The following is a 22,837-nucleotide window of genomic DNA, read 5'->3' on the forward strand; positions in this document are numbered from 1 at the left end:
TTTTTTCAATACAGAAGAAGAGTGCTAGAGCAACATGTGCCATGCTTCGGTTAATTTGGAATGCTGGTGTCAGTGAGAAGGCTCTTCCTCATGGCAGTGAGGATGGGGCAGGTCCAGCTGCCAGCCACATCTGGTGTGTTGACTTGGAAAAAAACCTCTGACCCCTCCTTCACCAAGCCTTTTTAAACATCACCTTTTATATGTCTTTATAGTTTGCTGTACTGTTTTGTATTTGATTAAATTGTACTGTTGTAAAGCACCAGCAGCTCAGTATCTGTAGTTTTTTAACAGAACTTGTTTTGGATTAGATGTACATTGTATTTCCAATGTTGTATATTAAGCTTTTCATTTTCCTAGGAAGCAAAGGCAACAATAAGAAGTCCTTTGAAAGAAAATGCTGCTTTTATTATTTTTATTCAGTATATTTTCCTATTTGATTATATTGCCTCCTTCATTCATCTAGACACAATACTGTTTTCATCATTTATGACTAGAACTAATGACCCTACCCTTTTTAATTATTAAATTTGAATAAAATACTCACTTGTTTGCTTTTAAATTGCTTAGTTGTCTTTGAACTGCATGGGAACTGGGCATTCTTTGTAGCACTGTTAAAATGAACTCTGAATTAGTTACAGTATTTCGTTATTTCATGTGATGATTGTTCTTATGAAAAGTTTATTTTATTGGAAACATTTTGTTCGATGTATTGTTGTAATTTTGATCCAATATGAAAAATACATTGGCAGTAAAATCTGCTTATTGATGCAAATACTGTATAAAGATAATGTAATTTAAAATTTTGTATTAGCTTTGCTTATAGTTTGAAAAATTGTATGACGTTTTTGGAGCAGTGTTTCTCAAACTTATATTACAGCTTCCAAGGGTGTTAATGAAAGGTTCAAAGAGTTTTAAAAAACATTTCAAATTATTTCAGATAGTAGATATTAAATATTTATTACATTCATTGTTTAGATAGAAAAATCAAAAAGAATATGCTGACTCACTGGGACACTCAGTTTCTTCAGGACCAGGGGTGCAAAAAGCACCAATGGGTTCTGTTATCAAGAGGGAGGTGGGAGCCACAGGGCAGAGCCAACCAGGGACAGAACAGCTACTGGAGAGAGGGGACTGTGTTCTGTCAGTCAGTGCTGACTGGGATTTCCTTTTTGCCAGCTGCTGTGAGTAAAGGTGGCTGGCTTCCTGTTCTGCAGCCAAGCAACAGTTGAAGGAAGGCTCTGTAAAGACTAATGAACGTCAGGGAGGGTGGTGCATTCCAAATGTTTGAGAAATAGTACTCCAAAATATATTGAATTACAGATTTTGTGTCTGTCATTGTGGATTAAGATTGATGCAGGGTCATTTGTGGGAATTTTTTTTAGGTCGTTCCAGTTTTAATATGTAACTTCCAAACTTCCTCTGTCAGGCTTTTCCCATGGGCCAAATATTCAACTCTTTATACCTGAAAATGTTTTAGTTTTATTGCTGTTTCAGCAATCTCACTTGTTCTGGCCAGCCTGCCAGAAGGAACTGCAGCAGGAGAATCTCTAATCTTTGGAAGAGAATTAAATTAGTGATACCACTGATATCCAAGGCATCCAGTTGGGAAATACTTGACTGCAGTTGCGTGTGGTTTTGTGTCCAAGGAGCCTGCATGTGGCCCTCTGAGTGGCTGCCTTTGAAGCAGAGAGCTACATGAGCTGGTTGCTTGCACATGACCAGATTGACTTGAACAATTGAGGTCTCTGAATTTCAAATCAGAATGCTATCTAGATGTACCATACATCTAGGCCATGTTCTGAAGGTTTTCTTTTCAACCAGAGGGGCCTGAAGACTCTTTCATTCTGTACATAAAAAAAAGAAAGCTGAACAGCTACAGCACAAAGTGGTAGTTACAGCAAGGCTCTCAGTGTGCTGAGCTACTACCAGGAGAGACCATATAAATGTTTTTACCATGTAAAAATTCTTAGCAAGCAACTGATTTACTGGTGTAGTCATGATAAATACTGGTTTGTTTTTTTTTAAAAAGAGTGACCTATTTTTAAATTAGGATTTCCCTTTTTTCCTAGTTGGACAAGGTTTCTGTTTCTTTGGAAATAAGCAGAGAGTTGAGTTTGGTAATATTTCCAAAATATTTGGTAATATTTCCAAAAGAAATATAGAAAATATATGAGACATCTAGTATGTTTTTAGACAATCCTACAGGATTGTGCCTCCACAGAGATTGGATTGGATTATGATTTCTGTCCCTGTGGGAGCTCCAGGTGCCCTGGGATGGTGAATTCACTTCGCCGTCCTGTGAGGTACCACAGTCATTCATACAGTTCCACTGTCTTGTTCTCTCACAGTGGCTGACACGGAACCAGTGGCCTTCAGTAAGCTGGATAGCTTGGACAGGCTCTCTGTGTTAGACTGAGCACCATTTCTTCCTGTTGCACTCACTGTTTCAATCACCTTCCTGTGCTGAAAGTTGAACCAAAATACGCATTTGTCAGAGATGTCAAACCCAAACTGATTTCCAGGATCAACCAGCAAATTGCCCGGGGGACAAACTGACTTATATGTCTGAGCTGTTATACCAAAACAATTCCTCAGACCTCAACTTTTTTTTTTTAATTTTTTCCAGAAGTTAGGGCAATATAATTAGAATTTATATAGTTGCAGCCAGGTATCCTAGGTTGTAACACAAGGGAAATTCTTTCCCTGTGTCCTCTAGCCCTCCAGCGGCTTGTCAGGATCACCACAGGCACCTCAATCTCTTTTAAGTCCAGAACACTTTTATGCTTGAGCACTGAAAACAGTGCTATGAAAATAATGCTACATGAGATAAACCATAAGCTTATGTTGACTGCCACAGTTCCAGTCTCCAAGACCCCCTCTCCTCTTACCTCCCTCTTCATGTAGGTAAAGTAAAGGCTTGTCTTCTTCCTCTAAATGGAGAAGAGCAAACCCATCTACACAGTTTGTCTTCCTCTCAGTGCTTCTGCTGGTATGAGCCATGAGCAAACAGCTTGGGCTTAACAAGTGTAAACAGGATCTAGGTCACAAAATCCTCTCGGCTTATGATGAAAATTAATTCAACAAGCTACTCAGCAAGCCACGAAGTGTTCTTGTAATAGAAATGCAGAGTATCGGAAAGGTAACAAACACTGTTGTATTAGTGGTTCAAAAACATCTATGGCTACAATGTCACAGATAAAAATGTAAAGGATAAAATTTTTGTTTCTCTGAAAGAGAGAGGGGGGGTGTTTGGGGTGTTTTTTATTGTTTTGAGTTGTTTTGGGTTTTTTGACCTGTTTTGGCTGCCAAATTTATTCTTATTTTTGCAGACTTGTCTTGTTTTTAGTGGTTGTAAAGTCTTTTACCTGTCTGGTTTTTTGTGTGTGTCTTTCTCTCTCCCTTTTTTCCTGTAAATACTGACACTCTTTCTTTGGCCTGGCTGTAGGATACTCACATTAAATCCAATGAGCAATGGAAGAGTTAAGCAGTATCACTGTTTATAGGAGACAGATTTTGGGCATTCAAAACCAGGAAACTTGTGTCAGTTTATAGCTGTTACTCTAAAGGTGGACTTGCAAAGTTTTAACAAGCAAATTTTAAGTATGCATTTTATTATGTTAGAGCTACATAGCACCTTACACAGCTTTGTTCCAAAAACTAGGCAGAATGAGATTTCCTAAGTGATATTCATTGTTCCTACATACAGATTGTAAAAAAGTAACACAGTGGTGGGACCTTGGCTTGATAGGTATAGATTTGTATCACTTATCACCAGCTGATGAGGGTCCAACATTCTGGCAATGATCCTGCTTTAAACTTTTTGGGTTTTCTGCTACAGTGTCAGGATTAATATCTAGAAAATAAGAACTTACTATTCTGCACAGAAATACCTTTTTGGTCTGTCATAAAGTATGGGTAGTAGTGCTGGGAGAAGGATCTTTCTATGCACTCATTCAGTCCACATTTAGAGCTTCTCTGCCATCAATACAATGTGAAATGTTTGTGTCTTTAAGTCGTTACTAAGGTCAGAAATTTTAGGTATAGTGGACTCTCTTCAATTCCTAGCACTTCTTTATTCAAGGAAACTTCCAAAAAGATGGAGGAGAAAAAACTCTTTTGAAGCAAAACTCCACATATTTTAATATTAGATTCTTTCTTGGGTCTATGAAGATACTCTTACACTTGCTGTTCTGCTTTTTCTTTTTCTTCTGCCCGAGTTTAGTTATCACACAAACCAAGCCACACAAGGTTTTTGTTTTTAAACAGCCATGTTATTAAGTAGACCAAAAAATAAAGTTTTCTTCTCATTTGATTTTTCTGCATCTGTGTAGAGACTTAGAAAATCTTGTGAAAAATGTGATTAAGAGGAAGGATCCTATCTGGATTAGAATTATAGCTAGAATGCATGATTATTTTGCAGGGAGGGTACAGTTTATTTACCTGTGAGTAAATGTTACTTTGTAAGAAGTGTGCTCAGGGGAATGAAGAATAATAATAATCTCCAGTTGATTCTCTCATAGCATGTGTGCTCTGAGGATGCAGTACCTGATTTAACAGCATCTGCAGGCATAAGCTGAAGCTTTTAAAGTTAATTCTTAATCTGTAGAGCAGATGGGAGGACTTGACATTCAATTTAATGCCTACTTATGCACCTTTTGCTGTAAACACTAGACTTTTTCTTTACAATGTTTATTTAAGGAATTAACTGGATTTTGTATATTATTTACCAGTACGATTTCACCAGTAGCTCTAGTGATAACTAATTTTATGGGCATTGGCAATAAACTTGCTGTGCTACAGAGAAAAAGATGCAATCAGAGGAGTCAATTTTATAAGCACAATACATGTCCATTTGTAGATCTGTCCTCTTAGCATGAGTGGTTTTTTAGTCAGTTTAAAAGCATACAGAATGTTAGAACGCTATTTCTTTAGCTTTCTGAACTATATTCTGGTTTTGGCTTTCACAAATAAAAATGTGTAATATATAAAGATAATCCTGATTATTTCTCTCTCTCTTTTGAACCAGCCTCTTATTCCTAGAAGCCCTACAAGCAGTGTTGCTACTCCATCCAGCACTATCAGCACACCTACAAAAAGAGACAGCTCTGCCCTTCAGGATCTCTACATACCCCCTCCTCCAACAGAACCTTATGTTCCAAGGTAAAAAAGACCATTTCACAGTACAATTTGTTATAAAAACTGTTTGTGAAGTAACTGACCATTCTGTTCATACCTATTTATTAGTCTTCCCTGTAGATAATACTGTATTAATACTGTATTTTGCAGGTAAACTGGGTATTAATGGTAGATGTGTTGAATCAGACACAGAATATTCTGTCAGTATCTTGTCTGCAAAATTGACAGCAGCCTTCAGAAAAGGCCTGTTTTCTCAAATATGGGATAATCAATTGACTGTAACCGTCTCATCCTCATTCAGAAGAGCAAAAGTTAACTGAAACCCTAAATCTGTAACTAGGAAAGGAGTTCTTATTTGTCCCCTTGCTCAATAATCATAATACAGCAAGGGAGTCTGGGTTAAATGCAAGAAAGTTTTCAGCTCTAACAACAGCACTGTTTAGTCCTCCCATAGCATTTTCTTTTTCCAATATTAGAGCAAATTTCAGGTTTGTGTTTTAGTGTGGCCACTCTGCCAGACTGTGCAGTGACCATGCTGTTCCCTGTCAGTATAGCTGATACTCTGACCTGCCACCTGGAACAGGCATTTTCTTCTCTCCTAGGTCTCTGGACTCGCTGAGCCAGAAGAGCAGCAGATTATCCTTGCAGATTCATTTACACAACCACAAATTATTCAGCATATTTCCATAATGTACTCAGATGTTGTATTCCTGAAACTCTGAGAGAATTGTGGCCTACAAATAGTGCAAAAAGTGACTGCCCAGAGGTTTAGGATTGTATTTAAGAGCAATCAGAATTCCTGAAGCTTCCATAATATTAGGCACAGGTTATCATATGTCCAGTTAATGTATTTTTAAAATTAATTCTTGCTTTTCTTTTAGTTACCTTTCTTGGAAAGGTTATAAGGGCAGCATGTTCTTTCTCGTACCTGAGTTCCTTGTAGCTGAGTTTTTCTTACACTTTGTTATCAGCAACTCCTCTAGCCAGTTAATAAGATGTTTGACCTGATACTGACAGGACTTTCCAGGGCCTTTGCTTTGGGTCTTGCCCAAGAATGAGGTATATGGCAAGTTAAATTGCCTACTGGAGAGGAGAAGTTGAGATTCTATTATAAATTCTTATTCTTCAGAGAGATGAAAAAACTTGCAGGGCACAAGTGTGATTTTGACTTCATGAGGATGTCAGAAGCCTTTTGTGAAGCCTTAAGCTGTGTCCTATGTTCCTTCCTTATCCTTGCCTCATCTGTACCAGGCTTGGTTTCTATTTCTCAGAGAAAAAAAATAATTATTTCAAGTGTGGCATGTATAACCCAGTTGAACTAACACATACTGTAGTTTTTTATAACTATTATTTTCTTTAAATTAAATGAGAATATTCTTTAGTCATGACACTTGAATTGTGCACAGTAATCTAATACATATTTTACCTCCCTGATAAGAATTCTTTGTTATGCTCACACAAATATTTTAAGGACATGGTTTTCAGAAAAGAACCAAGTATTTAATTCTAATCCATTAACATAAAAAAAGCTGGGAGGAAGAAAAACCCAACCAAAGAGTAGTCTTAGGTGTGTTTCTCTTTGAATGCAGTAGTCATATGGTAAAAACCTAGTGCTCCTGAAACTGATTATGTTTACCATCACAAGAATATTTTAATTTGATAGGAAGTGCATCCTCATTTTTAAAGCATTTTTGCTAAACATTCAGTACTCTTCGGTTTTTGAGTTCTGCTCTAGAAATTGAGACCTTCCAAACGAATTTTGATTATTTTTAATAGCATCTCTTAAATCATTATGATAATGCAATAGTTTGGACCAATTCAGATTAAATCGTATGGTACATGTTAATACAAGCTGTAATCTTGTAGAGAGATTAAGCTTGGTACATTTTAATTTTTTCATCAGTTTAATCCAAATAGACTGTTCTTGATTTCACCTCTCACATAGGGTGCAGTGTTTCTGAATAATTTGTTTGGGCAGTTCATCAGGTTTTCATGATTAACTATATTAAATCATGTGTGTATTTTGGGTATTATCAAACTGCTCAACATCTGTTTCTCAGTTTGTTGTTGCCATTCCAAAGGAAGAAAAGCAAACAATCATGCCTCCTTTTGTTACTGGAATAGAGGAAAAGACTTGGTATTTTGATGTAAATTGTAAACCTAAAGCTTTGGTGATGATACCCACAGACACTACAGCTGCTGACATGGCCTCTCGTTGATGGCATGAGAAAAAGGGACCAACACTTTCCATGTGCTGGTTGTATGTTAGTGCCTGCTCGTATTCATCAAGAACCTTTGGGGCTGGGAACTGGAGCCCTCATCTCTAGAGGGCTGTGGCAAAGGTTGTGTGCCTGATGGCTCTGTATTAACTCCATGCTTGCAGTAAAGATCCCTCTAGGTCAGGCTGCACTGCCTTCCTTGGGCCAGCCCCTGATGGTGGTTGCAGCATCAATTAGCATCTGGCTGGTTTATGTCAGTCTCCATCGTGTCACCTGCTGGGATCCCCAGCTCTGTCAGCACAGAAGGGCTCTCTGTGCCTGGGGGAGAACCCACAGCCCTGTTGGGGCTGCACCAGCCTCCCTCACTGAGCCAGCACCATGCCTGCTCTGGAAAAGCAGCTTGCCAAACTGAGTGTGAGATCAGTGGGGGTTTGTGATGCTGCACTGTCACAGAGGATGGCCTTTTCTCATCCTTCATGGCTGCCTGGGTGCCATGAGGAGGCTTTGCTTGGTCCTCAGATGGAGTCTCAAGGTGCCAGGTGAAGTTGGGGCCAGCATGCTGGCCAGCTTGGAACTCACATGGAAGTTCACAGGGGCTGAAGGACTCCAACAAGTGCATATGGCCCAATTTGTCTCTTGATTACCTCTTGAATACCTACTTCTCCCTTGAGTACCTTTATTTTGCTGATCAGAAATGACTGATCAAGTCTTTTGTAGCCATCTCCAGGCATTTGTAGCAGCACATTTACTAGTTGAGTCCTGGTTCATCTAGTGCAAGAAAGGACTCCTAACCCAGCACTGCTTGCTCTCGTTTGATGCCTTCGAGTAGTTCCATTTTCAAAGAGTGGGGCAGGGGTGGAGGAAAGCAAAAAGATCATGGGGAACTGACACAAAGTGCAAAGTTAGCACTGTCCTGGGGTAGCAGCTGGTAAGCAGGTGCTGCACACTGTATGTGAAACTGCAATCTGATGTACCTATACAACTTCTAGACCTGAAATGATTGTGCAAAACTATGTCAGGTGTCTGTATATCTTCTGTGCCTGGTTCTTCTTGATCTGGGATGAAGTATAAGGAACCAGATTGAGTTTTTTGATGCTTGCCATGTAGCTACGTCTTAAAAATATCCAATGTAAGGCCAAAAATGTAAGACCAACATTACTCCTCTGCCCTACATCACAAAGTGCTAGGTAGATTCCAGAAAAAAACAAGAAAAATGAAAAGAGTAACTGCACATCAATTTTATTTCTATAATACTTTTTCAAGAGAAATCAATGAGATCGATAAATCAGTAAAGAACTGAACAAACAGAAATGTGTGAGGTAACTGGCATATAAATTCATACATATGCATATATGCTGTGTGATCCTGATGTGGGGTGGATTTCATCTGTTTCAGTGTATGAAATATTGACATAGACCCATATTTTTTGCAATATTCACAGTGTTAAAAAAATCAGTCTAAATCTTATCTAAATATATTAATAACTTTTCTTTTTAACTAAAGGGATGAAAAGGGTAATCTCCCCTGTGACGATGTTGGCAGACATATAGTGGGGAAACCGGTTCATACAGGATCTGAATCTCCAAACTCATTTCTGGACCAAGAATATCGGAAACGCTTTAATGTGGTTGAAGAAGATGCAGTTTTGTACTGCTATGAGTATGAGAAAGGAAGACCAAGTGGTCCTGGAAGGAGAGAGAGCACACCGACATATGGTACAGCATTGATCTCATAAAGATAATCACCATTTGTTGATTTTAGGATTTTCATGCATCTGCTTTTGTTTTTAACCATGAAAATATTTCTGGTGGCCATTGATTTTGCTGAGAATTCAATACTACTTTAGTCTAATTTCAGACTAAGAGCTTATTCTGTTATAGGAAAGAAAAATACTATGATAGGTAAGTCCAGTTTAAAATTGATGGGTTTTCTGAACATATATTTTGCTATCAGCTTAGTTTTCCAGACTATATTTCAGTATCATTTTATTGAAAGAAGCATATACCAGAAGTTCATATTTTTTTACTAAAAATGCAGAATGGAAATTTTCTCTCATTATAAGGGTAAGCCTTGAATACGCTTTGGAATTCAGCTTTGGAAAAATTTTTCTTAGGTATAATAACAATCAAACTCCTTCAGATTTACTAAGAGATGACATGCTGCTTTCATGCTGCACTGCTCTCTAAAACTCTATAATTTTTCTTTAGTCCCAGAATTGAAGTATGACTGATGACAGTGGTCTTTTTCTGGTAATACTTTATTAACCTCCTGAAATTTCCTATATTGCAAGTGATGGCTTTTTACATATAGCAGTTCCTCATTATTTGAGAGCATAGGTTGTTTAAGAAGCAATTTTGCATGTAAACATGCATGTGTATTCGTGCTACACCCACATATTGGATTTTGGCTTATTTAGGATGAGAATTCAGGAACAATTTCTGTAAATTCTGTAAATATCAGGTAAGAGTTCTGATGCTCAAACCTTTGTACTCCAGCTTATTTTACCCTTGAAACTGCTGGAACTCTTCCTTTACCTTTTATGGTAACTTGTTTAGCTTTGGACTGGGAGAATTGGTTTTCTGTTGCCAAAAATAAAATTGTACAGACAATTTTATTGTATAGGCAGTTGTTAGGCTATAGAAGAAAATGAAGAGGAAATCTCATATTTAAAAAAGGTGTTTTGACTGCTATAGTATTAGCTGAGCACACGCTTGAATATTTTTTCAACCTACTTGATGTGTTACTTCAACTCTAAAAGTGAGCACAAGCTATATGTTAGAGTCATTGTAACAATCCTGTCATCATATCCCTCTGTGAAGAAAATAAATGTAAATTATGAGGAAGCATAGATTTAGTACATCATGCAGCCAAGCCCCAAAATCACCTGGGAACCTTGATATAAATTGAACTTGAGCTGTATAAAGTATCCTCAGGACCTGGAGCAATGTGCTTGCACAACATGAAAGGTTGTATTTTCACAAAATTTTCTACACAAGTAGAAAATTACACCATCCTGCTGAAAAATCTTCAGTATCCTTTTTGATTTCCAAGGGTTTTCAAGTGTTTTCTAACCATGCCCATTCTGTGCAAAATAACTGCTAAGTTTTGAAAATGGATATATCAATTTTATTACTCCAGTATTTCAAGTATTACAATTGGTGGCTGCAGTCAGTTCCATTAACAGAGATGTACTCACTGTTCCAGACATTAATTTTAATACTGGTGGTTGAGAGTGAAGAACACATTTCTTCTTCAAGGACTGCTGAATCAATTATTTTGTTATAGGATAGCTTTTTTTGGCCTTTTTTTTCCTGTTAGCAGAAAGATTCATAAAGACATGGATCAAAGACTCCACTGAAAATCAGTCATTATTTAACACATTTGTTTTACAGTCTTTTGATCTCATGTTTTTTCATGAATTCAAGTCCATTTTTAATGAATTGTCAAGTCCATTTTCATTTAAGTGTATTTTCTAAAAATATTACCATTTCACCATTAAATTGTAAGGTTTCCTACATAGCATTTATTAACATAAGGTTTGTAGGTAGGCATGACCTTAGGGTTTCACAGAAATCTGGAAAACGACAATAACACTTTCCTGGCTTATGGGCACCCATTAAAGAAGGTCAAAGGGAGTTCCCAGGCCTAGAGAAATAATTTTTTTCAATGTGTACTTAACATAAATTTTCTGATATGTCAACTCTTTTACAAAACTTTTCTCAGTTCTCCTACATAAGAGGTTAATAAGGCCCTCTGTAATTTCTTTATTGGATTTTTTTGACATTTTTTGACAATGTTAACAAAGATATTTCTCTTTCATGCTCTTACTGGCTTTGAGGTCTTCCATAGTTGCTGCTAATTGGCCTTGGAAAGCTTCTGTTCACATGCAAGATAAAAATTTTCCTGAGTGTCCTCCCAATGGAAAAGAGATTAGGGAATCCATAGGGGTATAAAAACAAGGTTGTTAGGAGAGGAAACAAGCAAATGAAACTTGAGTTTAAGGAAAGAAACAAATGTGATCATTGCAGTTTTAATGCCAGGTACAAAAGCAGAAACTTGGAACATCTGAAAGTTTTGCAGAAAATTTGTTGTTACTTTTGATAACAATCAGATTTTAACAATCAATTTTGTAGTTTTTCTATTTTCTTAAGTGTGCAGTTCCTATTAATAAGATGCTGTGTGTTTAGCCTCACAAAGAAAAGAAGGTTTTATTTTCTAGAAGAAGAAACTGTTGAGAGCTGTTTCTGATCAAGTAAACATGAGCCAAATACATCCCCATTCAGGAAATTACTCTGTGCACTAAACCTCACCAGCTTCAATCAGACTTCAATATGTGTCCCTAAATAGTAAAATGAATGATAAGAGAAATGTTTAAAATATATGTGATTTTCCTGAGTAGTGAAGTATGTGTGGCCCGATTCTGTGGTCTGAACAGAGCATACAAGTTTTTTGTCAATTTTTTATTTTTTAAGATGATACAAAGTTTTACCATCGTGCTGCCTGCATGGTGTTGGTGTGTTTTCCATGGATGCAGTACTTCAGCAGGGAAATGGACATGTTTGAATATTTGTTTTCATTATAAACATGTCTCTTTTTTGCAGTGTATCAAAGATTTAACCTCAAAAATGTGGAGTAAGACTTTTGCATAGGGATTTTCTACTAAAATAATTTACAGGACTTTTGAAGTTTTTACTTTAAGCTTTGCTACTTTTAAAATCAAACTATTTACTTGCTTTTTGGATTTGTGACTGGTAGATTGATTTAAAAAGAGCAAGGGCTGATCTTGTTGGGAAAACATTTTGTTTTCAGTCTGTTAGATAATATGCCATGTGCTTTGCTTCTCTGTGTTTTGTTTCAATACATTATTTGCCCATGCTTTATTTCAATGCACTATTTAACTTGCTAAAGAATTCAGACCACTCTTAAGTGGCCCCACTAAGTTCCATAGCACACTTATTTTCAGCTATATATGTGCAATCCTTAAACAGAAATCATAGTTTACAGCATTTTTTAAAATCAATTCAGCATCTTCTAATCAAAATTGAAAAGATAGGATAGTCTTCAGCTATTCTTTTTATTGCTATCTGAAGTCAAAGTGAATTTAGCAATAATAATGTACTTTGCTTTCTGTGGATGAAGTGCTACAGAAGAAATTACATGTAGAGGTTTTCTACTTCCTTTCTCACTTAGTCACTGATGGATCTTGCAAGCCCACCAGCAAATAGGCTATTTGTGAAGGTACTTTAGTGATATGCACAAGTTTCTGTTACCAACAATTCCCATGTGCTTTAAAACAGTTCTCTCATGTGTGTGCCAGGGGCTTCCAGAATAAGAAATAGATACTGCTCAGTGGAAACTGAAGTAATTTGAATGCGTTTGTCAGTGTCAGACGTCACTCCACTGATGATTTGGTAGGGCACTGGATTTATTTTCTAAACTTAAAAAAAAAAATCCATTAAATACTTAGCTGCTTCTTTTCTGTTAAAGAAAACAGAACTCCTGTCTTGACCTCTTGTTCAGTGGCAACGCTGGATCCTCTTTCATAAGCAACCCTGTAGAATAGCAGCTTAGCACATAATTTGTTCTTTCTTCTAAATAACCTTGAGTTAATGCTGCCTTATGGTGCATGATCTCAACTTTTTCCTCTGTTTCCAGGGAAGCTGAGGCCTATTTCTATGCCAGTAGAATACAACTGGGTGGGAGATTATGAAGACCCCAATAAAATTAAAAGAGATACTAGGAGAGGTAAGTAATCTGAACCCATATCTTATACAAGGCATTATAGATTTTGTCTTACTTTAAGCTATGTATTTCAACATCATTTTGCTGCTTGCTTAACTATGTATGTTTGTGAACCTGTCTTGGTATTTTCTTTATTATATATGCTTAATTTTTTGCAGAGTCTATTTTAGGATTGAGGAAGTTGGTTGCAACTAGAGCAGAATGAGATTTACTTCAAAATCAAAGAGGATAAGATTCTTTTGGATTATGAGGCTTGGATGCATAACTACATGTACAAAATTATGACCTCTGAGATTGCTGTTATTAGCCAGGAACAAGATGTTACAGTAATGATAGCTATTTCTGCAAAAATGTTAACTAAATATTCAGTAGGGATCAAAAAAGGAAACACTTAGGAATTATTAGGAAAAGAATACAAGACCAAATTTAGAAGCATTCTTACTGCCATGTCAGTTGTTGCTCATGCCATGTGTGTGCAATTCCAGTCTCCTAATCTCTTAAGAAAAATACAGTTGAATTCGAGAAGGTTTAGGAGACAACAAAAATTAATCAGATGCCTGCATTGATTCCTAAACTGGGGTCAGTTACACAGGCTGGCCTTTATCAGTGTGGGGAACTTAAACAGGACGTAATAAACATTTATAAAAGCTTGTGTGGAGTGAAGTAAGGAAATAGATTTGTCAGTGTTTGCTCTGAAACAAGAGCAGAGAGATCAAATATCTCTGTCAGTTGCTGGATAAAAAGAAAATGAGCTGGTGCAGTTCATGTTCAAGCTAAAGAACCTCTTGCCACAGGAGGTAGTGGGTACTAGAAGTTCACATTAATGCAAGGAAAGATAGACAATTTTGTGAAAAAGAAATCTGAGGTTTCTAAATTGACAGACATTGCTTCTGGGTCAGCTACAAATTGCCAAGTGCTGGAAGAGTATTCAGGGAAAGTATTTATGATATGGTGAATGATCTCCAATGAATGTTCAGAGCAAATTACTTTAAAATGTGTGGTGCCACTAACTTTTGTATTAATTATGACTCCTGGTAAAAAAGTAGCAAAACCCCAAAAATTATCATGAGTCTATCACTGCTCATTTTTTTAAAACTCCAAGACAAAAGTTATTGATGTGCATCTTCTTTTATATTTTGTTCCCTTATTTAAAATATACCAGAAAACTGTAAGAGTCATAAATTTTCCCTACCAAAAGTTTGCTTTCTTACTATATCTGAACCAAAGAAGCATATGGGTTTTGTTAATGAAATAGTCCCAAAGAGTTCAAATTGGCAGTAGATCTTAGCAAGAATATTGCATGTTCTGGAAGCAGGATTTACTTGCCTGTAACAGTTCACAATGGTGTTTTGCATTACCTTCCTTTCAACAGAAAATTCATTGCTTCGCTATATGAGCAATGAGAAAATAGGTCAAGAAGACTACATGTTTCAAAGGAATAGCAAAAAGGATACTGGGAAAAAGTCCAAAAAGAAGGGAGACAAGAGTAGTAGTCCAAGTCATTACTCACTGTTGCCTAGTTTACAAATGGAGTCATTGAGACAAGAAGTCATGGGCACACCTGGACCAGAAACTGCTTTGTACCATGTGAGTAAAAATAACATTAACAAAAGTCATTGCTCTGTGCTTGTGATAAGAGACAGTCTTGGTTTAATAGTGTTCTTCAAACCTTCTCTGGACTAATGCTGTTGCACTGTTTTATATTCTTCAGACAATAACTAGGTCTCAAAGAAATATTTTAGAATTCTTGAAGGGTGGACAGCATTGTTTTACTTCCTGAATTAGAAAATAGCACTTGGAAATGCAATGTGGTATCTCTGCCTTGACTGACTTGCTGCTGGTGGAAAGGGAAGCAGCAGCAGTTTCCTGACTGGCTAGGAACCTTCTTCCCAGCATCTCCATCACTGCAATATGCTAAGTGTTGTCAGACAAGCCCTTTACTTGGAAGGCCTGATAATGGCAGGAAAACTTGTGGGAGGTGTTTGTTTTCCTTTGAGGTAAGAGGAGCTCTACTGCATATAACTGTTTTTAACATACAGCCCTCAGGAATGCAGGTATAAATGTGAAGGTAGTGGTTCTGCTGAATGGGATACAAAAGGAAAATTGCAGTAACTTGCTTCTTTTCAAGTGTGTCCAAAAAATGGAGTTAGAAGAGCACAACATATTTTAGATGTGATAAGACATTCACCTCATAGCACTTTCCATATATCAAGAGAATACTCATCTCTCAATGACATTTGTTTCTCAGTATGTTAAATTCCTGACACTATGCAGTAACAAAATATTTTATTTTAAGGTACCATCTTGTTATTTTTCTTTGGTTCCCTCTATCACATAGTAAGTCTAGTTTCCAAATTCTGTACAAAAATTAATGATGTACACAGGAACTGGCAGATTCTCAGAGCTCTGGTTTGGAAATTAATGAGCAGCAACAAGCGAAGAATTGACAACAAGCATTTTTCATTTACTTTGGATATCCATCCACAAAACACTTGAAATGTTACCAACCCAAATTCCAGCAGTATCAGCTAATCTTTCTTGTGCATCATTACTATTAAAGGACCTCTCTCTGATATGCCATTAAATCATCAGCATCTATTCGAAAGTTTAGTTGGAGCTTATTCCTTTATAAAAATAAAGATTTTCCATTCTTTAGAATACAAATCAGTATTGATCTGCTAACTGGCTATGGATTAAAATGCATGAAGTAAACAGAAAAAGGAATCTTGGACTATTGATTTGTCCAAGAAATGGGAAATGGAAAGGAGCCCTTCACAAAGCATTTACAGCACTCTCAGCTGAAAATTGCTGATGCTGCCTCTGGAAGCTGGCTGCTAACATGCAGTTCCAGAGTTTCTATTTAATGGTAGCGACACCCAAGTATTCTGGTGCATACATCTTTTGCCACATAGCAGAGTCAAAGATTTTGTAATAAATTGGGCAGAACTTTTCTTCCAATCTTAAATAAACAGTGCAGTGAGCAGACAAAGAATGGGGGTAGCACGGTTAACACACAAGGAACTTGTATTTGTTTGCAGTAAAATTTTATTAAGCTATAGATAACAAATAAGACAATGAAAACATACTTTATGCTCAAATTGCATCTTAAAGATCACTAGAAGAATGGCTGTCCTATTACATTTTTTTTTTACAATCAGCAGCTACCTAGTTTTTCCCAAAGATTTCAGATTATTTGTAAATGGAATTCTCCAGATACGCATGAGTCGAGTGTAAAAGAGCTACCCTGATAGTAGTGGAAGAGCTGGAAGTTTTTGTTTGGTTTGATCTGGGTTTTTTTTTTTCAGAAGTCAATGTTTCCATCTTGCTAGAATATCAGGGGAAGAGAGAATACTGTGACTCTGTGCTGTGTATACCACAAGCCAGTAGATTTTCCTAAAGTAAAGAGCAGACTCTACCATGTGGTTTTAGCTGAATTTGAACCTGTAGTGCCTCAATTGTTTGCACAGGGTCCCAGTGCTAAAGAACACTCCACCAGGCTTGTTAAGTAGCTCCCATTCCTCATTGCTCTTGTTGTTAAGAGTATTCATCTGTTAGCCTGTGTTTACCTGTCTTCTATGTCCAACCATAGTTTTAAATGTACCATTATCCTCTCGATTTAAACATCTTTTGTAACCAAATTTATCCCTCAATATAGGATTTTAAAGGTTATAATCAAATAATTTTGTAGACTCCTCTTGCTTGCTTGCAAGAGTTATAATGAGCTTCTTATGTTTTTCTTCAAAGATTGTATTTTCACATCCTTTTCTCATTTTCAAAATTCTTTCATATCTTCATATCTAATCCTCAACTATCTTAAGCATCCTTCCTAAAGTATGTATGCCAGCAGAGTACATAAATTTCCAGAAGCTGCATGGAAAGATTACACAACCATTCCTGTTCACTGCTTACCTATTTAAATGCTTAAAGGACTGATTACTGATTTTAAGCATAGCCTTGAAATGAGAGTATGTTTGTTACTTGGTTTTAGTTTTACTTTTTTCTGCTACGATATTATTTCAAATCACTTATCTGCAAGACTGATATTCCCAATCTAAAAGCTATTATCTTGCATCCTTTGTTCTAAAATAAAATTACCTTTTATATAGTGGGTCATTTGGAAACATGAATAATCCATGTCTCTGAAGCAACCCTAAGTATGAAATATGTGAGAGTAAGGACTCTGGACCCTCAAACTGGGCCCCCATAATTCCCAAATCCATAACAAAAGAGTGTTGAAGCTCCAGGAATCTGGGGTCTGGTGTAGGGTCTCCTTGTTCTGAAATTATATTTTTAATGTGTGTATTCTGTGAAATAGAAAGCATGCACGTTTAATTTATTCTCTTTTTTCTTCTATTTTCTTTTCCCTTTTACTGAATTCCCTGGAGTAAAAGCCATGCTGCTCGCTCAGCAGTCAGGTTTTGTGTCATTCACTGGTCTTTGATTCTGTTTTACCTTTATTCAATGATGCTTTCATTCTTTTTTGACTCTATTGATATAAATGTTAAATAATTTTGGACTAAAATGCATCCCACTAGTTAATGATGAATTCCCTTTACAATTCCAGGTCTCTTTCCTTTTGGATTTTGCAGCTGTTGATGTGAGCAGGTTGATTTCCTTTTTACTGTGAAGCTTTTCTAAAGAAATGCAGCTTTTACAATTATGCTGACTTCAGCTCCTTCTGGTGCTTTTATGTATGGCTTTACAGAAAAGAAAAATCTTTGGTCAAAAAACTACACTGCGTAATTAAATTACCACAGCAGAAATGGTATTATTTTTTATGCTGTAAACAAAGTGAATGGTGTTAAAAAATTACCATGGTAATGTAGAAGTGTCTGTTTATTATTTGCTAAAAGCTATTCTGTAAAATGCCAGCAGATTCAAATTGTTATATTCTAAAGTGATCACAAGATTGTGGCAGTCTAGCATTTTCTGTCAGGATACTAAACTTGCATAAAATCACTGGTTTCAAAAGTTTTGTTTGTATTATTGACCTGCCATTGCAACCAAAACTGTGTGGTCAAGGGTACATAGCGGTTGAAGCCTTGGAAAGTGAACAGGGTTTGCTTGCATTGACTGAATGCAACCAGTGTGATAGCTGATACTACAGCAAAGCAAAAACTAATTTATGTTGTGCCTGTGAACTGAACATCTCTTGTATCCTCTTCTGGTGTTTCTGAATCCTCATATATAAATTTTCTGCCCTGCTTGGGGTTTTTTTTCTGTCCTAGGAATTGTTTTCAGTGTTTTGTTGATTTCTAGACAAGTTTCTGTTCTTGCATTCTATTTTGCTTCCTCAGTATTGTAAAATAAACCAACACAGAGTTTTAATATTTTTATTAAGCTGAGGCAAACTGTTTGAGCTGTTGCTAATCTGATGTGCAAGCAGATGTTCAATGTGATTTATTTCTGTAGGTAGAAAACAGTGCATTTTGTCTTGAACTTTTGGGGCACAAGAGATGAAAACTCTGCCATATTGTAGTTTCTCAAGTCCGTTATGTTTTATGTAAAGGAATTTTCTTGGTATGTTGTGCTTTGTTTTTATTGAAGGAAAATAATGTGTTATTTAGGAGGGAGATAGAGTCATGGATCAAAAGAAGTTCAATGTCAGGTTAATAATAATCAGTTAATAATAATAATAATAACTTTGTAACTGGATCAATATAACTGTCTCTTAGCCTAGAAGCAGCATTGCAATGTGAAGAAAAGCTTACAGGCTATTTTTTGTGATAGTAACCAAGATTGCTTTTCCTTGCATAACTCCCTGCTATATACAATAGGTTGTAACCTACACAGATAAACTTTATTATTGACCTTGTTTCTTCTCCCTTCCTGCCTCCCATTATTCCTCTGCCTTTTCCAGTGCATGTATGCTCATTTGTTCATGTCTTCTTACCAATACATAGTGACTCGCTTGTTGTAGGAAAAGTGACAGAAAAATAACAGCTTCTCACTATGCTGTGATCACCAGACTATTTTAAATTCTTTAATTAATAGTGGAGTTTTCTTAGTTATTTTATTTGCATTTGAAAATAAGGGAAGTTTAATAGCAAAATGTGCCACTTGAAGTTCATACATTTGGAACAGGTCAATAGTAATGGGTTGAGGGGATTAATCTATGTTTTGTACCACTGGGATTTCGCTAAATTTACATGTATAGATGTGTACACATGCACTATCTTTAATGTTCCAGTTCTAGTTTTAATAAGGGAGAAATAAAATAAAAGCTATCAGCTGGAGTTGTGCTGCAAATTGAATTAAGTTGGTGCAAGTTTGGCAAAATTCTTTTTTTTTCTCTTTAGCAATGTCTAACCATCCATGTGGTTGAAATGCAGCCTGGTGACTCTTAATCACGTAATTAACAGCACTATTGGCTGCAGTGAGCACCCACAGAGAGCCAGGCAGTCTCCTTCCTCCTCTGCCAGTGAGGCAGCAAGGACCAGGGTGTGAGCAGGGCTCAGGCTGAGCTGTTGCTCCCTCCAGTCCTCCCAAGGACCTGGGCCAGGTCAGCTCCTCCTTGGTTCTCTCTGCAGAGCTGCTGGGGCAGCATCCGCCTGGCCAGGCAAGGCTCAGCTGGCTGCAGCAGTGATCTTGCTGAGAATACTTCAAGTGAAGATTTGGTTAGGGACCTATTCCAAAAGTTGGTCTTTGCCTAATAATATAAATTGGAAAGGAGACAGTAACTTTTAGCCAAAATAACTTCTTCTTAAATCATGCGTATTTCCGGGTGTTTCTTGCCTCCTACAGACCCTTCCAGAAAAAATACAGGAAAATGCTTTATAAAAGTTGAATTCAAAATGCATATATTTAGGTGTTGTCAATACAGAGAAGAATTCACCAAAAAACTTATGATTTGGAAAACTTCAGGTCTAACTCTACTTAAGTGGTTGATTTTCCCTTACTTCTCCTGTTCCTCTCTGCAGAAAGGCTGAAAGGAAGTAAAAAGTAAAGGTACTTAAACTACATAGATGTTGATGAAAATTCTTGAATCAAATGTGCATGTATTTATAGAACCTTTAATCGTAGTACCCAATAACTAGCATTTTTAAAAGTGCAGAACGTGTGCATACAGTTTCCTAATAAGCTTATGCACAAAACACCCATCAACTTACTGCAAAAGTCTTCTTTATAAAAATGGCATCTAAAAAACATTTAATAGTGTGGAATGATTTACTATAAAAAAAGCCGTAACAAAACTACCCCACTGAAAAACTAGCAGTTTCCTATAATTGTAAATATCACAGTATTTAAAGAATTTCTGTTCAGTTAATTTTTTGTAATGGACATTTGTAAATAAACAAAAAATTTGTAGAGAACAAATTAAAAATCAGTTGCACAGATTTTAGGTAGGTGTCTGAAATTTTGAATGTCATTGCACTGTTAACAACAGATGGAGTTGTTAACAATGCAGAAGTACATGCACTGTTAAAATTTCACAAGTGAAAAAACTGTAATTTCTCATGATGTCCAGACATTTGAAAGACAGCTGGCTCAGCCCGGACTGCCAGGAGGTTCCTGGGCGCCTCAGCAGGAGAGTCCAACACTCTGAGCTGCTGTGGTGCCCGAGTTTCTCCTCAAGTACTTCATGTTCATGAAGCTCCAGCAGAGCTTGGCTGAGAAAAGCTAAAAACACCTGGATATCCTCTCTGGAGGTGACTGGAGCATTTAACACATTTACATATTTCTACCCTGGGTTATACTGGTCACATCTCAGCTTTGTTTTTATAGCCTTAGGGGATTGTTTGTCTTGTTCTAGGACTTCAGCTCCTTGCTCCCTTTTCCATCAGTGAGCATGTAATGAGGAAATAAGGCTGTGATGGTAGCCAGGTCCACATGTCTGGAAATGGAAGGAACTCTGCATTGCAGTAGAAACTGAGCTGAAAAGGCTTATGAAGTTACAGAATAATCTGATTTGAAGTTACTTTAAAAGCCTCAAAGTCTATTCAAAGGCAAAAGTGCTAGTAAAATGTTTCATATAATGCAATGCAGAGAAGCAAATTTAGTTGTGCTATGAAGGCATCATGAGCTTCTGCCATTTCTCATCAGCCTAATCTGTGGTTCAGGTATAGATTTGCTCTGAGGGACATTTAGTAAGAACAATGCTGAAGAAATTAAGGGAAAAGAAGGAAAAGGGAAAGAAACATAATAGGAAATTTTTATCTGTTGCCTTCATGAGGCCATGGGTAACACCATCATGTCCCACAGCCACATTGGCCGTGGGCAGCTTTGAATGCCTACCCATGGGCACATGTGGAGTTTCTTTCAGTTGGATACTTGTGGGTTTGTATATTTGATTCAGACTGAAGAGCAGCATGTCTCACTCACATTCTCAAGTTGGAATAGTGGTTCCAGGACTTGGCCAGCTTCTACATGCCCAAAAGAAGCCATATAAACAATATTGTATGTATCCTTTTATTTGAATGCAGCACTTCACAAATGTAACGGACACAAAATAAGTGATAAAAATGGTATTCATGTTGTTGAAATCTGTGTAGAAATGCCATCTAGGTCGTAAGTGAACTGTGTAGCATATAAAACAAATAATACAGTGAAACAGTTAACCAATAAGCAAAATATGCCTTTCTTGTGACTGGAAAATGATTGGCATAGCCATTAAATTGTTGTGGTCAAAGGTAATTTTTGCTATTCCATCTGAGTTTGGTAATAATTTGGTTCAAAATAAATCTACGTTTCTGAGAAAAAAAGCAAGAGAGAAACAGCATATAAATTCCTTGCTAATGGAAGATGGCTTTATATTCTTCTTAGACTAAAGTACAACCAACAGAGAGTAATAGAGGGGCCTCCGGGTCTAGTCCTCTGCTATTACAGTTAATCTGTTTCACATAATCCTGTTCAGATCTGTATTAAATTCCACATTCAAATAGGGTATGAATTGCCTGTTACTAATGATGGGACCTGTTAATAATGATAAAGGTGATAGACTGGGTGAATGGGTAGCCAGTTGTCATAATTCCAAGTAAAATGTTGGACAGAGGGGAGGAAAGATGTCAGTGAGAGAAACTCATCTAATGAATTTGCTGCAAGAAAACAAAACCCAAGTGCCTCAGAAACCAGCATAAATGGCATAGGATGATAGGATAATTTAGTCTGGGAGCAACCTCAAGAGGTTCTGTGCTCTGGTCTTTGGCTCAAAGCAAGGCAAGCTCTGAGGTCAGACGAGGCTTCTCAGGGTTTTGCCAGCTGGGTGTTGAGCATCCCTGAGATGGAGACTGAATGAACTCCTGGCCAACCTGCAGCACTGCTTGTCTGCCCCATGGCAGAAAAGTTGGAGATGAACAGCAAAACAGGTGTTTTGGCAATAGCTGAGAGTATAGCAACTTGCTCAGATTTAAGGGATAGTTTCTGTTGTTTCATTGTTGCTTAGCTAAAATCGTCTTGGGAATGTGCCTCATTTATCTCACATCTGTTTTCCCAGTTCTAGACTCTCAGTCCTTTGGACTCAAGACTGAAGAGAGTAGATGTGCATATGCAGCTTTTATATTTGAGTTCTGTTTAAGCATGTATTGTGAAACAGTAATACTTAGTCTCGTTGGGAGGGAGTGCTAAGTTCTTTTAATTATATGGAATAATGTCTGCATTGTTCTTGAGGTATATTATTCCTGTCACAGATTAGAGAATATTTTCACATCTGCATTATTTCTCTTTGAAAGAAATAGTTAATACCATTAATTTGCTCTTATTGGGGAAGTGGTTGTCCAAATGAAATTTGAAGGTATTGAATA

The 22,837-nt window shown here is 36.9% G+C and overlaps 1 protein-coding gene across 9 annotated transcripts in view; it reads left to right on the forward strand.

Moving 5' to 3' along the window:
- CNKSR2 (connector enhancer of kinase suppressor of Ras 2) overlaps positions 1 to 22,837 on the forward strand; it is a 204,120-nt gene that overhangs the window by 114,074 nt on the left and 67,209 nt on the right. For all 9 annotated transcript variants that reach the window (XM_030282021.4, XM_072934511.1, XM_072934519.1 and 6 more), the window contains 4 exons: positions 5,027 to 5,160; positions 8,859 to 9,070; positions 13,011 to 13,100; positions 14,470 to 14,684. In XM_030282021.4, coding sequence (XP_030137881.4) covers positions 5,027 to 5,160; positions 8,859 to 9,070; positions 13,011 to 13,100; positions 14,470 to 14,684 — 651 coding nt within the window. The remainder of the gene's footprint in view (positions 1 to 5,026; positions 5,161 to 8,858; positions 9,071 to 13,010; positions 13,101 to 14,469; positions 14,685 to 22,837) is intronic.

Source organism: Taeniopygia guttata, chromosome 1 (genome assembly GCF_048771995.1).
Source record: "Taeniopygia guttata chromosome 1, bTaeGut7.mat, whole genome shotgun sequence".
Lineage (NCBI taxonomy): Eukaryota > Metazoa > Chordata > Aves > Passeriformes > Estrildidae > Taeniopygia > Taeniopygia guttata.